Raw genomic sequence first — 14,604 nt, 5'->3', positions numbered from 1 at the left:
GTTACCTGGATTCAGTGGGATCATAACCAGATAAATTTGATGCTTCCGTCAATGCAGCCCTCCATTTCTGAACCTTATCTGGAAAGTTCTTTTCATGCTCAAGAAAAGCTTCTTCCAAACTTTCACTCTGTTTGCGCACATCAGATGGGTCTATTTGGTAGAAAACCGGTATCACAATTTGGCCATTCGTTCTCTTGCAATCAAGAGTCTTGACAAGTTCATTAAGGCACCATTTCGAAGAAGCATAGCCCTTTGAGAAGATAATTATCGAAATATCTGTTGTTTCGATTGCGTTAGAAAGGGCAGGCGAAATCTCATCTCCTTTCTTAAGCTCTTCATCATCAATGAAGAATTGTATTTGTTTCCGATGTAAAGCTGCTGCTAGATGGCTAGTAAATCCATTACGAGTATCCTCCCCTCGGAAACTGAGGAAGACCTCATATTTGTTTTGAGCATCAAGGCTAGATGCAGAAGAAGATGAAGCCATGGATGAAGGAAGCTTTGAGACTGAAACAGAGAGTATGGAGAGTAAATGTAAGAATCATGAAGTGGATACTAAAATAAGGATTTTCTTTACAATCAAGTTTTTCCGGTGCATAAATGAGTATTAGACCAGTGGATTTCGATGGGTTAGTAAATAAATTTTACTTGGTTGTAAGTTATGTTAGGTTTCATTTAGACCCAATAAATAAATGAGTTTTCTTCCCTGATGGCTGTTGCTTTTATCTTTCTTGGTACTTCCCTTTGACAGCGAGGAACTGCCAATGTCTTGGTTAAATTTGAAATTTTCACTCCTTTCAATTTTTGTTTATATTGAGCAGGATCTAATTCAACCTTTGTTTGTAAATTCATATTTAAAAAAAAAAAAGATTAAGCTTTCAAATATTATATAAATGTTTATTTAAAACATTATTAGCTCTTGTATAATTTTGAGTTTTTTACGAATCTTACGAATTAAATCGACTGGTTTTGTTTACCCATTGTAGCATATTTTGCAGGAGATGCATATTGATTCTAAAGTCAAGATTAATCATTCTCAGGTATAGTACTCTTGCATTTTAAAGTACAGATTGGAAGTTTTATAATTTTCTAAAATCTAGAATTTACATTTTAAAAATAAGAATACCTGCACTAGAGAATGACTCATCTCCAAATATAATTGTGTGGTAATATAATAAGTTGGATATACTCTCAGTATTCCCAAAAAAAAAAAAATCAATCTCTAAAATACATAATTGAAGACTCATAGTCCGTTTGGGAGTGTTGTGGCAGCCCAGCTATTAAAGTGTTTGGTAACACTTGTAGCTGGACTTTGGTAGTTTAGCAAATTTTTTTTCTTAACTTCTACTTCACAGCTGTAGTTTTTACTTCACAGCAGCTATAGCTTAAAAGCTACATCACCTCACTCCCAAACACACCCTCAATCTATCTACTTAAAAAATAGGATGATAAGGCATTGAGAAGAGACGCAGAACACGAAGATACTAATGAAGCCATAAACAAACTCTTCAAGATACTTTTTCACATAAACAGAAATTACTGAGAGTTGTGCGTCATTTGCAAAGAAGATTCAATCTCTTCAATCTCGTTCATCACAACACTATAAAATACAAGCAAGTCATTTCATCGTTGGTTGACAATCGTTTTAAAAAAACAATCAGTACCAGCTTGTTGCTAAAATCCAAGACATCGAACGTCAAACATCAGCAGCTCTGACTTATACGCCGGACCATCACGGCTGGCGTTTGATTAAATTATACACGTATAATGTGGAAAGGCATCACTAAATTATCTATCTGATTTGTACTTTTTAACTCCATTTTTTATTAGACCATAATGCCCATTTTCCTCCAAAATTTCAACAAAACAAAAAAGTTGCTTTCATCTTCATCGTGGTCTCAGAAAGGCTTTTCGGCCGAAGACTGGATAACTGAACCACGAAACTTTAAACACACTTATTTGTAAAATTTAACATTACAAAGACACCCAAAAGAGAAATTACCAGCAATATAAATTCGTCCTTATCTTCAAAATTGAAATTAAAAAATCTGTGGAATGTTATCGTGATTAATATTCAATTTTTGAAACAGACCACTTCCTGCCCATTAATCGTTCTTTGACTTTTTTGGACTTCTTCCAATCAGGTATTTTCTTCATTTTCCCGAAGTCAAAGTACGTTAAAGTCTTAAGAAGACAACCCCGATAATTGAGGAAATAAGTTGTTAGCTGACGCCTGACTTTTACCGCCAGCTCTAGTGACTTTGCAAAAATAAGTTGTCTTCGTGGGCTTTGGGCTTTTAGTGGGACTCAGTGGGTCATTTTCAGATTTACTCAAGATTCTGGTCCAAAGCGATGGAGCCAGACTTGTGATTTGTGAAGTTGTGGCAGTAATAAGAAAAGCAAAGAAATGTAATATACATAATAATCCTAATATTAAGCAAATAATGGTAATTATAAGATAACAAGAAACATGTAATGCAAGTTGGAATTGATACACCTTATATAATGGTAATCAGGGGCTTGGATTAATCAAAATCTTAAATGTTCAAACAATTTAATTCACTAAAACAACATCAAAACTTCATTTCTGTTATGAAAACTTGAGTGAACTAGATAAAGAGTGAATCAAGACTAAGGAGAAGAAGAAATACAAATTCTGTCGGGACTCGGTTCCAATTCCTCTCCACCAGAACTCGATTCAGATTCAGTTGCTGTAGCTATATCATCCAATTTTGAAATTTCGGTAGCAAAATTGAGAGTAAAAGTGTTGGTTTTGGTCTCGTTGGTTTTGCTCCTCCATCCAATTTGATGGAACTAGGAAAGCAGAAAATAATTGACGAAAAGTCAGCTTCATCTTGATTTTCATCTTCAAAGGAGTGTTTGGATTAGGGGTGCATCTAGTTCTTCTAGACATGATGGAATCTCTGGCAAAGATTGGAGTCGCTCGCAATCACTTGCGTCTAATAATTTCAAACTTAGCGGGAGCTCTGTTAATGACTGAGGCATATTGCGACCACATAAGGCAAGATTTGTCAACCGTGAACGTTGCTCGATACATGCCGGCAAACTCTCAAAGTTATTTGCTCTTAGATGTAACCATTCCAATGTGGATGTACAGCCAATCTCTTGCAGAACAGCCGTTAAAGCACAATGTCTCAAACCTAGCGAATACAAAAAAGATAAACCCGATATCAACGATTAACGATGAAGGCTATGACACCAAACTTGATAATAAGGGTGGTAGTTGACTTATGGCTGATCCATGTGCACCGACATACTCATGAGAGTTAAAATTGCCAATTTCATCTGGTTCAGAGCAATCCTCCAAGCCAGGCGTTTCAAGCCCTTCTACATTTTCAAATGAAGATGGTAGCTGCTCTGTAACTGTAGTCCTGCCTAAACTGATTTGATTTAAATGTTCCATTTTCTCCCATATATCTGGGAAACTCTCAAGGTTTAAGCACCCATAAACAGAAAGCCAAATCAAAGATGAGCATGCTTTAGCTTGATGCCGTTAATTTGTAATAATTCGCTGCCTTATTGAGTTATTATAATCAAGTTAGATTTTATACTGTGAAATGACAGGGTAAATTCTATCACAGAAAGAATTGCCCACAGTAAGCCATGTCTATTCAAGCACGTGCATAAATCTAGCTTGGACGACGCAAAAATATGATTCAAAGGAACTTGAAAGAAAAAGGCAAAAATGCTTAGTGGCCCATCAAAGACATATAAAAGCCATTTCATTTCTCGTGTATGTGATTAATCTGATACCATTGTGGCAACAACATATGGATAATCTTCATAATCAGGCTAGCAAGCCAAAAGTAGGTTTTCAATTATTGTGGCGGATCAATAACAACATTGCCTGTCTTTAAATGGATAATATCTTTGACAAAATGAGGTTTATATGCAGACAAAATAATTTAAAATATACAAGTCTAAAGATCAATTGAAACTATCTGCTTTATTCTTAGAGGTCATCACATTGATTAAGTATAATGGTGGTGGTGTTCAAAAATCACCTCTGAATCAGTTGTGTAGAGTGTTGGAACATTTCAAATCTTTTTCTTAGTCTCGTACTGTCTATTAACTGTTTTGTCTTAAAACAGAGTTTTAAAAATCCAATATAAGGGTAGTCATGTTGTTCTAGTTTGCTTAATTTTAAAATAAATTACGTTTTAAATCCAGCATCCAGAAATGAATTGTATATGCTCATATCAGTCATTGATAATGCTTATCTCTAGCAATTTAGTGCCGATTTTTGAAAAGTAGAATAATTTCATTTTCACACTGCAGGAACTAAGAAAAAGCCTTCAGTGGCGGGCTCTTCTCTTGACTCTTGCTTGTTTTTCTGCTCTTCAAACTTATAAATAATGCCCACAGTTTGTCCTTAACTACATCAGCTACCTCTCACGATGTAGAAATACACCCAAAGAAAAACACCATCAAGCCTTCAGCAAGTACCAAATTCTTAGACTCAAAAGTACATGTCTATGTGCCTAAGGCTGGAGAATGACCAATAAAACATGGTTCAAGTTAGTCGACTTTCCAGATTTTAAATAAAACAATAGATTAAACCAAATGCTGAACAACACAGATCAAGGCTAGTGTAAAGTTCAACAGAATATTAGATTCAAACCCTAATGGACTGGAGATTAAACTTTGGACCAACATAAGGAAGGAAATAAGCCAGCTCTCTTATTACAAGAAACATAAGAAAACACGAGGAGAACTGATTTTTTCTCTGCAAATTATCTTCGAATTTGGTTCCACTTACACCCTCTGATAAACTCAGAGAATTTTGAGCAAAAGTTGTGCTTTCTCTTGGAGGAGAATTCCCATTATATACTATGAATACAAGCTTATGTTTAGCCCTAAACATAACTAAACTACTATAGACAGAACTATCTAAAATAGCCTACAGCTAGTATGTCCTAAATAAGGAAAGCATAAAAGATTTACAATCATAAAAATAGTTGTTACAATTGTACAAGCATAGAATCTGTTAAGCATAGAATCTGCTAACTCAAATTGATGCTGGTAAATCTACAAGCATCAATTTGCTAACAAGAAAGTTATGTCGCTGACGTGTCATGGGTTTGGTGAAGATATCCGCAATTTGTAGAGTAGTAGAGATATGCGGGAGAGTGATAACTTGGCGGTCATAGGCCTCGCGAATAGAGTGGCAGTCAACCTCTATGTGTTTCATGCGCTCGTGTTAGACAGGGTTGGCTGTAATTTGGACGGCACTAGTGTTGTCAGCATGTAGGGGAGTAGGTTGATGTTGTGAGAAACCAAGTTCTGTTAAAAGACCACGCAGCCAAATGATCTCGGAGCATGCTGCAGACATGGCGCGGTGTTCTGCCTCAGTGGATGATTTGGAACTGAGTCTTGCTTTTTGCATTTCCAAGAGATAAGTGCATCACCAAGAAACATGCACCATCGCATAGTAGATTTTCTCGTGTCCAGGCAGCCAGCCCAATCTGCATCACTGTAGGCTTGTAGTTGGAGTGAAGAACCAGTAAGGAAGAATAAACCACGGCTAGGAGTGCCAAGAAATATCACCCAAATGCGAAGTTTGAACTCATCCGAACCAATCTGAATCCGAACTTATCCAAAATATTCATCCGATCCGATTTATTTTGGATGGGATAGGATTTGAGATTTGGATTGGAATCGGATGGATTTTTTCCCAATCCAAATGTAAAGTTGCCCAGCCCTAATTTCTAAATCCTCCTATGAGGTTAGCTAATTACATATTGATTGCGATTATGGGATTTCTGGCTTCTTAGGGAGAAAAGGAAGAAAAAAATAGAAAATAAAAAAGAATTTACATGTAAAACTTTGGGCATAGTTTGATATGAATTTAGTTGAGGAAAACTTTAATTTCTTATTCGTGTTAGTATCAATGATCTGTCTATTACTTATTGGGGCCTTATAATGTAAATGTCGAATCAGGTTGCAACATTGATAGCGGGAATGGCAGTTGCTGCTGCTGCTTATGCTGGTAAGTATGGCATCACGGCCTGGCAGGCATTCAAGGCACGAACGCCGACGGCTAGAATGCGGAAATTTTTCGAAGGTGGTTTTCAGCCTGTCATGACAAGGAGGGAAGCGGCTATGATACTTGGAGTCAGGTACAATTGATATCCGCTTGTCAAATAATATATGTATGTTTAATAGCATTAGTTGAAATTTTTGGTTGATTTGATGTTGTGATGTTAATGTAATGGAGGAGCTCACTCTTATTTGGGTGATCTTTCTCGTGTGGGAAGATAAGGGTTAACAGTTAACGTTTCATTTTATTTTCAGTTGGCTGTAAGTTAGTTTGAGGTACTTGGCTAGTTATGAAATGGACCTCATTTCAAATTAAAGCCTTGTTTGATTACCTAATAATCCTGAAATTCTCTGAGCCGTTTTATCATTTGACTTTAAGCTGTCGATGATTGTTTGGTTCTGTTAGTTTAGAACCAGAGGAAGTTGTAGGCTGATGTGTGAGTGTGAATATGAATCCTTGTTTCTCATTCAAATTTCAATATCTTACTGTAGCTACATCGGCAATGAGTTCTTCGTTTTAGATTTAGGACAGTGAACAATTTTGTGGTGAAGTTGCAAGTTAAACTCCCATTTGCTCGATATACTTCAAATTGTAAACCCGCTGTTGTTTACACTTCTGTTACTATTGTCAACACAATGATACAAAACCAATGCTTCTTTCCTGTTCATAGAATTTTGTACCTTAATGCTGCTTGTGTTCAATATAATTATGCAAATTCTGCTGTTAAAAGTGTTCTGAGCTTAATTTCTCTCTTTTAACTTCTTTTATTCATCAGAGAAAGTAATCCAACAGAAAAGGTCAAAGAATCTCATAGAAGAGTGATGGTAGCAAACCATCCAGATGCGGGCGGTAGCCATTACCTTGCATCTAAAATTAATGAAGCAAAAGATATTATGCTGAGAAGAACCAAAGGCAGCAATTCAGCATTTTAGTAGGACTATCCCAATCTCTGTGAGGCTTAATCCACAAAAGCTTTGGGAGTTGAGTTTCCAAAGTCAAATCCCCAGGGTAATTATTCAATGGATTCTTTCAGACCATTATTGTGCACTACATTGAAAATCGGATTCCACCCCCCCAAAACCCCCACGGGATAAATCAGTTTAGAGTTGAGGGAAACTTGTTTGTGTCAGCTAATATATTAGTGATTAAATTGATGGTAATGATTGTACTTTTTTTTGCTTTGTTTTTTCTAATGATGCTAGCCTGTATTCTTCACACTCTATTTTTGTTTGGTGATAATTGAATCACTTTCGTGTATCATGAAGCTTTGAGGACTAAGCAAGTTTTGTGAATGTTGTACGGACATGTGTAGTAATTTTTCCAAAGGACATGACATATCACCCGGGTAACAAACCTACGATGGCGTCCACAAAAATATGCAATGCCATGTTCATTTTGTAGTTAAAGGTTAAGAGTAACTCCCCTAAATATTTCTTCTGACTTATGCATATGCCTCAGCTTAAACTCGGAGTGAAATCTTTGTAAAAAGAAAATTAATTTTTGCTAGCAGAACTACTCAAATGTTCGACTTCATTATTTCTGTACTCATTTCTCACGTCGGCGTGTAATCTACTGGCTTGCACGCTTCCTCTACTCCACAGAATAGTCCTTGATGCAATGCCGTATCGGTGCACAGACTCTTACTCCTATCAAGTAAAATTGATTCACGTATGTAAATATTTTAATTTGATTCGAGTGGTATACACGCATCCCAGTAAAATTGATTCGCGTATACAATTACTTCGTGGCATAATTTGATTGGAGAGATATGCACACGGCTATCCTTATGAAAGATTCTGTAACTTCTCAGGGTGACATTGAGGAAGAATAATTAACAAGGAGATTAACAACTCTTACCGTAGAATAAGTAAGTCAACAAGTTGCTGCCTTCATACTTCTACTTCTCAAATTAGTTTGTCATCCAAATTGTGATACAGCTTTAAAATTTCATCGTTCTCATGCTCGCTGAGCAGAAGAGCTAGCTGTCGTATTTACAAAGAATTGGGAGGATAAAAACGAAAAGAAAAAACCCTAGTAAATTTGTTGTGGGATATTGTTTTTCATTGGTAAAGCTGTATGCTACTGTTTTTTATTCACTGGATGAATTGGTAACGCTGTACGCCCTTTTGGTATCTCCTTCATATGGAGTTTCACCCATTTCGGTTTTCTCCTCAAGAGGACCTTGAGGGCTTCCAAAAGATTTTTCCATAATCATTTTTTATCATCAGTTTCTTTTTTAGCTTGAGAAGCATAGTTTTTATATCATCTTAAAATCTGTAATTGTTGTATACCTTACCTATATGTGTTGATAAATTCTAATGAAATGTTGGATACAATTAAATTAGGGAAAAAAATAAATTATCTATTTTTTTTCAAACTCAAATACAATTAAATATATCTCCAATTAAAGTGAATGACTTATTCTACACTACCGACTAATAAAAAGTGCAATCTCTTAATCCACGTTTTGAGTCTCTATCAACTCTGATAGTGACGATGATGGTAAAGCGGATTTGAAGGTGAAGGGTAAATGAAAGTAATACAATATTATTTAGAATTTATATGGTTTCATTAAATTTGGATTTAATAGGGTTTTACATCTCGAGACAATAAAATGATGATTTTAGAAACATTGGAGACATTCTTATATAAAAATTAGATAAAATAATTGACTCAGTATGTTTCTTGACTCTTTCCAAACAATTCATTATCTCTCCTTACACTAGACTTAAGCCAAAAAAAAAAAAAGTTCCTTCTTTATTTACCATTGTTTACTTTATTTACTTGGCCTATTCAATGTTCCCGACAAATAATGTATATAGGCATCTCAAAATTGATCACAAAACTAAAATAGGAATCAATTCCAAATGCTAATACAAATTAACATCAAACAACCTAAAGCGATTTCTTTCATGGCCATCACTTTGTGTGCAGGTCAAAATAAAAAACAACCAATCAATAATAAGATAGAGAGTAAAGGCTATTGCCTTGTGCAGTCAAGAAAACTGAAAGAGTGGAAGAGGAAAGGGATTCAATATTTGGGAAATTCGAAGTAATTAATTAGCCTCATTCATATCATGTGATTCTTATTAAGCGAATAATAAATTTTCAAAATATTTTATTGAATAAACTACACTCATCATTCATCTGTGGGTATCATATTACTTTTATGGAAAAAAAAATTGAGATGATTTTTCCATTGCTCAAGAAATAATTATAATGCAACTGTTACAGGGGCGTAGTTTCAATGCCATGATTTATGATATGTTTTTATGAAAGATCTATGTATAAAAAAAAAAGAAAAAAATGCAACAAATGAATGACTAATTAAAACAAAGAAAAAAACAAGCACAAATGCAGTAAATTCGTTTTGTCTTTCTCGCAAGTGATTTTATAGGCGTTATATTCTAGGAGCCTATGTATTTTATTACAGTTATTACTTTGATAAAGGGCTATGATTGTGTCTAGAATAATTAAATAGAAATAAGATTGTGAAGTGCATTGTACGGATGAATTCAGATAATATAATACTACTGAAAAATATATATCAATTGATGCGTTAGTAATTAAAAATTAATCAGCAATGACAAAATTACAAATTACAAATATGTGCTTGACATAGTCTTATTCAACTGCAACTTCCTTTCATTCTTCTTCTTCTTCTTCTTCTTCTTTTTTGAGAGGGCAACTTCCTTTAATTGTAAATTGGGAACTTTTTGGCCCTTTCAACTTAACCTTACTAAACATCTTCGATCCTTCACTAAATTCAAGTTTTTCCAGTCTCCTTACCCATGTCAAAAAGACTAAAACACCCTTCAGGCATCAAAATTTCCCAATAAGACATGAAGATGAAAAGAATTTACATGCTATATTGATGGTATGTAAGACAGTACAATTGCAGGAAGAAGAGGATGAAGTCATGAAACAGAGAAGAATGAAATTGATAGACATGGAAATAGTAATAGATATGTGTCAAGTGCCGACAGCTTTCTTGTTTGCTTTGCTTCAGGTTTCCATGTAGAAGAACTTTCAACAGACCATAAAAAATACAATATCAACCGAACAATATTGTATTATGCAATATCTTTTTTCTTTCTTCGGGTGAGACTAATTAATTTAACTTCAACTTTTTATAAAAAGTTTTTGGTATAGTCTTTTTTTTTTAATTTTAAATATCTACCATTAGATTATACAAAAGTAATGGAAGAGAATTTATGTCAATATTTAAAATAAAAAAAATTTAAATTAGAATAGCTTGTCCTTCTGAAATATTTTTTAAATAAATTCTTCAGTCTAATATGACAGCTGAAATTTGTACAAGGTAATCTCAAAATTAAACGAATCTAAAATCTAAAAATAACTTTCAAAATGCCCAAGCAAATACTAATGAAAATCATTGATTAAGAATAATATATTATGTGGTAGAAGTTTTCTTTTTATCAATCTTCTTTCTACCCATTGATTTTTCTATGACTTTCCGGTTTCATTTCTTGAATTTCCATGGATTAAATTTCAATAAATCATAAAATAAACTAAGGAATCATTTTCTCGAAATAGCTATCTATATATATATATATATATATAAAGTTGGGACTTGAGGAGGTGATGTGGCATCACCATTTCTCATCATTTCATATTCTCTATTATCTAATAAATTGGTTGAAATTAAAAAATAATTACATTACAAAATATTAAAAAAAATAATTATTAGATTATAAATGATTACATGTCTTTTCCTCTTTCTATTTAAATTCAACAATATATAACCATTAATAATAATTAATTATAAGTCTTGAAACATTCATTTATTTTATTATGCAAACAATTAAATTTTAGTGGCTTAAAATACATCAATTAATTAATATAAGAAGGAAGGCTCCTTCATCTTCCCTCAACAATGCCATTAGAGCCTAATTTTAATATCATAATCCCATATTTAATTATTCAATATTTTGTTTAGTGCCTTTTGGCTTCTTCAAACTCCATAAACATTAAATATTTAAGATTCGTGACATCATTATTTCTCATCTTTTTTTATTCTCTATTATCTAATATATTGGTTGAGATTAAAAAATAATTACATTACAAAATATTAAAAATCTATATATATATATAGAGGAGGTGATGTGGCATCATTATTTCTCATCTTCTTATATTCTCTATTATCTAATAAATTGGTTGATATTAAAAAAATAATTATTAGATCATAAAAGATTACATGTCTCTTCCTCTTCCTATTTAAATTCAATAATATGTAACCATTAATAATAATTAATTATAAATTTTGAAACATTTATTTATTTTATTATGCCAACAATTAAACTTTAGTGGCTTAAATATATCAATTAATTAATATAGGAAGGAATGTTCGTTCATCTTCCATCAAGAATACCATTAGGGTCTAATTTTAATGCTATAATCTCATATTTAATTATGCAACCTTTTGTTTAATGCCTTTTGGCTTCTTCAAACTCTATAAATATTAAGTAGTTAAGATTTGTGGCATTATTATTTCTCATCTTTTTATATTCTCTATTATCTAATATATTGGTTGAGATTAAAAAATAATTACATTACAAAATATTAAAAATAGAAAATAATTAATAGATTACAAAAGATTACATGTCTCTTCCTCTTTCTATTTAAATTCAACAATATGTAACTATTAATAATAAATTAATTATAAGTTTTGAAACATTCATTTATTTTATTAAGCCAACAACTAAATTTTAGTGGTTTAAAATACATCAACTAATTAATATAGAAAGGAAGGTTCCTTCATCTTCCCTCACCAATGCCATTAGGACCTAATTTTAATGTCATAATCCTATATTTAATTATGCAACTTTTTATTTAGTGTCTTTTGGCTTCTTCTAACTCTATAAATATTAAGCATTTAAGATTTGTTATGTTTGGTTTTTTTTTATTATTTAACCAACATCTTCTTTAGAAATGTTGTTGTGTTTTTATTTTTTGACTTATTTAAATTTTTAGTATTGTGTGCTTCATGCAGTACTCTTTTCTTCATGAGTTAAACAATGATAAAAATAGTTGGATGATAAGGGTTAGGCTTTGTAAGATGTGGAAGTCTGTTAATACCAAGAAAAATAGAGAGTTGATTAGTGTGAACATGATTTTTATTGATGAAAAGGTTGTGTACACTTAACTATATACATTAATATATTTTTTTAATGTTAACAAAAAAATAATTAACTTTAATAAATAACATTAGTTTTATAAGGTTGCGTCATCTTCAAAAAAAATAATTCATATTTTTTATCAGTTTTATCGAGTGCAAAGTAATAAAAAAGAAAATACTAAATTCTTTTTTTAAAACCGTTTTTATTTCCTAGTTATTTTAATAAAGGAGCGGACCATCTAGAATGGTAAATATAATTTTGTTTAATTAATAAGTTGAAAAAACCATCAAGAGAAATTATAATATTATGAGCTTGACACGAACCCTTTACTAATTCTAAAAAGGGAGTTTTTTTTATAAGAACTGTGATTGGATTATCAGGTATTTACTATTTGAATATGAATAGAAAATAAAATCAGTCTTTACAATTTGAATATGAATAGAAAAACAAAATCTGTCACAGTCGATGAAAAAACAAAAAACTTTATCCCCTGGCCCTATAGGAAAAGTTGAGGCATTATTTGGGCACCAAATGGTGGGTCTAAGATGGGACCAACCATAATCAATCCCAGGATTTAGTATGGCTTCCAAACAGCTAGTGTTATTTTGTGTTTGGTGGAAGAGATTGAATATTTAGTTTTTCACTTAACCATTCAACTAATTAGATAATAAATAAAATAAAATGAAATGCTTGGATATTGATTTAATATTAATATCGGGGATATAAATTAATTATAATATAGTTGATTACATAAAATCAATTAAATTAATAATTACACATGAACATAGATGTATACGTTGGAGAAAAATCAGTTTTTTAATTTTTAATAAAACTTTTTAGGACCGTCTCATACAATATATAAGAATTTGTAATTTAAAAATCGTACCTTGAAAATCTGAGAAGATGAATTATCTTTGTTTTTTCCGCTGAAGTGAAACTAGGCTCCTAGATCACGATCCGTCACTACCATGCCTGTTAAATCATGATCTGTCACCATCACGTTTATTAGATCACGAATTGTTACCAATGATCTTCTAGGTTATGACTCAGGTTTGATTTTTACTTGACGTATGGGCGCCTTTATCACTACCAATAGCAACTAGTAGGAGAAAAATTTTCTCTCAAGATCAGAGAAAAAAATTCTTTTTCTCTGATCTGTATAAATGTGGCCTCACACTCTTTTGAGAGAAAATAAGTCTTTTTATATCTCTATCTAGTGGAAACACTATGTTCCATATTTTCTATTTTTTAATTCTATTAAATCAAATTTGATTTAAATTCAAAATAAAAAAACAAAAGCAACGTTACTTATTCTTGTGTTCTAGGGGCCCACCTTGTAAAATAACACAAGGCCCCTTACACATAAGCATATTACATGGAGCCTCCCACTAAATAATATATTTAGGCTTTTAATCTAAATAACTAGTTATCTTACTTATTAATCCAGTAGCGGCATAGTCAATTAAATGAGCTAACCCGATGATCATTTAGGAACATACAATAGTGGCTACAATAATTAGACCTGTAATTAAACTAGTCAAGTTATTTAATTCCAAATCTACTCCATTAAAAGATTGGAACTGACCTCCATAATTGTATACTCAAATAATAATTCGTCCCAAGCCACATTTATTTCTTTACTGCACAATTCTTTGTACCACATCATTAATTATATCGATATCTCAACTGTCCAATTAATTTAATTACATCTTGTTCCTTGATACTTACGAGTTTTCTCTAATAGTCATTTTCAACATACTAAATATGTTGACACACTCTGGCCAGAGAATTCTATGATCAAGTGTTGAAAATCCATCAAGAGATGTGTTGTACAAATTCTATATTGTTAATCTATAACTCCAATACTCATAATTGCTCTCACCAAGATACCGGGTAATCTTGACTATAAATATGTGTCGTGCCCATTGGTAACTCAAATGGAATAACAATTATAATCATGAAATCATAATTAACTCAAGATTAAGATTACAGTAAAATCAATGCCTATGAGATTTAATAAGTCTGACAGTTATTACAAAGTTAATTAAACCTCATATATGATACTGTTCAATGTAGTCGTACTACATTAATAAATTCATACATGATTAAGACAAATCATTCAATGAATTCATTACAATCTATACCAAAATAAAGTGCCCAATTTTATTTTTCAACTGCGAACTAAATTTATTTAATTATAAGATAACTTATATTTATATCTTCTGTGAATCCACATGGTGATCACATAAATACATATAATATGATTAAATGGACTTTAATCAAAATATTAATGCAATTAAGATATTTGAATAAAATACCTCATTTATCTTATTAATCAAAAAAATTATTTATTACAATTAAATAAACATATATGCTTTTAAAGAGCATATTTTCCCAACAGTA

General features: G+C 32.1%; 2 protein-coding genes across 2 annotated transcripts; one reads left to right on the top strand and one right to left on the bottom strand.

Moving 5' to 3' along the window:
- Position 1: 1 nt before the first annotated feature.
- Positions 2-556, bottom strand: LOC127900783 (disease resistance protein RPV1-like). The gene has a single exon (XM_052436009.1). It carries the CDS (start codon positions 485-487, stop codon positions 2-4), a length of 486 nt encoding a protein of 161 aa, XP_052291969.1. The 5' UTR covers positions 488-556.
- A 5,393-nt stretch (positions 557-5,949) lies between these two features.
- LOC102613750 (mitochondrial import inner membrane translocase subunit TIM14-2-like) lies at positions 5,950-6,993 on the top strand. The gene is made up of 2 exons (XM_006478617.4): positions 5,950-6,140; positions 6,837-6,993. The coding sequence occupies exons 1-2, from the start codon at positions 5,950-5,952 to the stop codon at positions 6,991-6,993; spliced, it is 348 nt and encodes a 115-aa protein (XP_006478680.2).
- The last annotated feature ends 7,611 nt before the right edge of the window (positions 6,994-14,604 follow it).

This window comes from Citrus sinensis, chromosome 3 (genome assembly GCF_022201045.2).
Source record: "Citrus sinensis cultivar Valencia sweet orange chromosome 3, DVS_A1.0, whole genome shotgun sequence".
Taxonomy (NCBI): domain Eukaryota; kingdom Viridiplantae; phylum Streptophyta; class Magnoliopsida; order Sapindales; family Rutaceae; genus Citrus; species Citrus sinensis.
Note: the sequence above shows the minus strand (reverse complement) of the source record. Positions and strands in the feature narration are given on the sequence as shown.

Excerpts from the sequence above, each read along its gene's own strand:
- LOC127900783 (XM_052436009.1), bottom strand. The coding sequence starts at position 487 with ATGGCTTCATCTTCTTCTGCATCTAGCCTTGATGCTCAAAACAAATAT.
- LOC102613750 (XM_006478617.4), top strand. The coding sequence starts at position 5,950 with ATGTCGAATCAGGTTGCAACATTGATAGCGGGAATGGCAGTTGCTGCT. Across the intron at positions 6,141-6,836 it reads GCTATGATACTTGGAGTCAG|AGAAAGTAATCCAACAGAAA; the intron begins GTACAATTGATA and ends TTTATTCATCAG.